This window comes from Alligator sinensis, unplaced genomic scaffold, assembly GCF_000455745.1.
Source record: "Alligator sinensis unplaced genomic scaffold, ASM45574v1 scaffold745_1, whole genome shotgun sequence".
NCBI lineage: Eukaryota > Metazoa > Chordata > Crocodylia > Alligatoridae > Alligator > Alligator sinensis.
In genome coordinates, this window is record NW_005842119.1 from 1,811,767 (window position 1) to 1,813,830 (window position 2,064).

Below are 2,064 nucleotides of genomic sequence, written 5' to 3' on the forward strand. Positions count from 1 at the left end.
GGCCCCGAGGGGGACGGCGAGGAGGAGCCGCTGCTGGGCGCGACCCCCGCGGGCCGTAGCCGGGGCGCCGGGGCCGCCTGGGACAGGGACGCGCGCTGCGCCGCAGGTACCGCCCCCACCTCGGCCCGGGTCGCTGCTCGCAGCCGCAGCTCCTGCCTGAAGTTGCTCCATAAGGGGCCCTTGTGCCGCCGCCGCCGCGGCCTGTTGCTCGGGGCTTCGCCCCGCTCGGAGCCGGGCCACGTCCCAGCTCTCTGCGCGGACCTGCGAGGGGGCCCGCGGGCAGGGCTCCCCTGCCTCTTCTCAGCCTCTCTGGGCGCTTGGCTGGTCCTGGCTTCTTTCACTCGAGGCCCCAGTAAGGTGCATCAGCTAAAAAAGCCCTTTAGTTGATGTCCCTCCTCTGTGCCTGGCTGCTCCGTTGGTTATGAGGAGTGACGTGCTCAGGATCCCACCCGAGGTAGTTATGCCAGGACAGTGGCAGGGTTAATTGTGGTTATGTGGGCAGCAGTGGTGGGTTAATTGCCACCCCTGTGACAATGCTGCCACCTCTCTCCCATCACTAAATTGCAAGACGTGTGGAGGCCCACAGGCTGAATGACTTGGCTATGTGGCTCAGATTTGCCTCGCAGGCCCATCATTGAGTGAAGGTATTCTTCTCCAATGCATCACACTTGACACTTTTGCTTAGCCTCTGATTCCCTATAAATGGTCTATACATCTGCGACACGTACTGTTCTGTATGTTTCTATAACGCCTTTGTCACAAGCATCTGAAGAACTTCTTGTGGTTCTGTAAGCAACACGATGAGCTTTTGTCCTGGTTCTCTTTCCCATCTTCCCAAATGGGAAGTTTGAATTTGTATAGTTTTATTGGTTTTTTCTTTAAGATGTTCGTGCTGCTCAATTTTTGCGTTAGAAAGCAGGTTAAGAAAGTTCAGAACCTGAACTTGGAATGGAAGACAATGAAGTTTGTGATGGTCGCTCATTCCATAATCTAGAGGCAGCCCCTCAGTGCCTACACAGACAAATGTTATCCTTATGGCTTTATCCTTCATCCTTAAGTCCGTATCATCATATGCTGTAAGGCAGGGCTGGGGACCACACGTTGTCGGCTGCAGTGTTGGGAACCACACGTAGCACAGGCCGCAGACCTGGAGGTTGCTTGCTGCATGGGAATCGCTCCTCTCCAGCTTGCCCTTCTGCATGTGCAGCAGCACTCTCCTTGCTTCCTGGATTTGGGCACTGATCACGTGTTTTGGGGGAAGCCTGGCTCCGTCCTTTGTTATGTGCAGGATGAGCAACCTGGCCCCCTTGCTGTGCTTAGAGCTTGGGCACCCCAGCCCCTTCCCATTGCACTGCTCCGCCCCCAGTAGCAAGGAAGGGAGCCCAAAGGACCTGGCTGCCATGGCAGGAGCAACAGTGGCAGGTGGGGGGTAGGGTGGAAATAACATCTGGACAGAAGCCCTGCCTTAAGAATAAGTGCTATGGCCTTAAATCTGCTGTGTACAACTTCCCTTCCTCATTTCCCCGCCCCCCCCATTCCTCATGATCACACTTTGAGCACAATGTATGATCATAGTTAGCTCTGATTTCACTGCACAGTGTATAACGGGCAAATTCATACTGCTGAGCTGTGTGTTGTGGTGTTTATTCTGGGGGAAGGATGAGCTCAGAAAAGGGGTGAGAACTACTGAAAGGTCTCATTTCCTGTAGAAAATTGAATTCATGGGTTTTTTTTCATAAAGCAGTTCAGTAATCTGTAACAGACTTGGATGTAGTCCTGTGGATAGCTGATGTCAAGCAAAAATACTGTCATGATACTTTTTCTTCATTTCAGTAATGTTTTAAAGATATTTAAAACAAAGTTATACCCAAAGTATGATGAGGATCAGTGTACTACCTCATGCTCTCAGAACGCCCAGCAGGCACTACTAGTTGGTGGTCCCTGGAGAACAGGCTGCCATTGATCCTGCCTTTTTGTTGTTTCTTGATAAGTTTGCATTAGAAGACATAGATATATTGTTTCTCTCACTTTTTAGTATCTTAAAAACCCCTAAAAACTGCTGAA

General features: G+C 51.7%; 1 protein-coding gene across 1 annotated transcript in view; it reads left to right on the plus strand.

The window, feature by feature from the left end:
* PI4K2B (phosphatidylinositol 4-kinase type 2 beta) overlaps positions 1-2,064 on the plus strand; it is a 44,125-nt gene that overhangs the window by 359 nt on the left and 41,702 nt on the right. Inside the window, exon 2 of the mRNA XM_025205574.1 lies at positions 4-106. Within this exon, the coding sequence (XP_025061359.1) occupies positions 4-106 (103 nt within the window). The remainder of the gene's footprint in view (positions 1-3; positions 107-2,064) is intronic.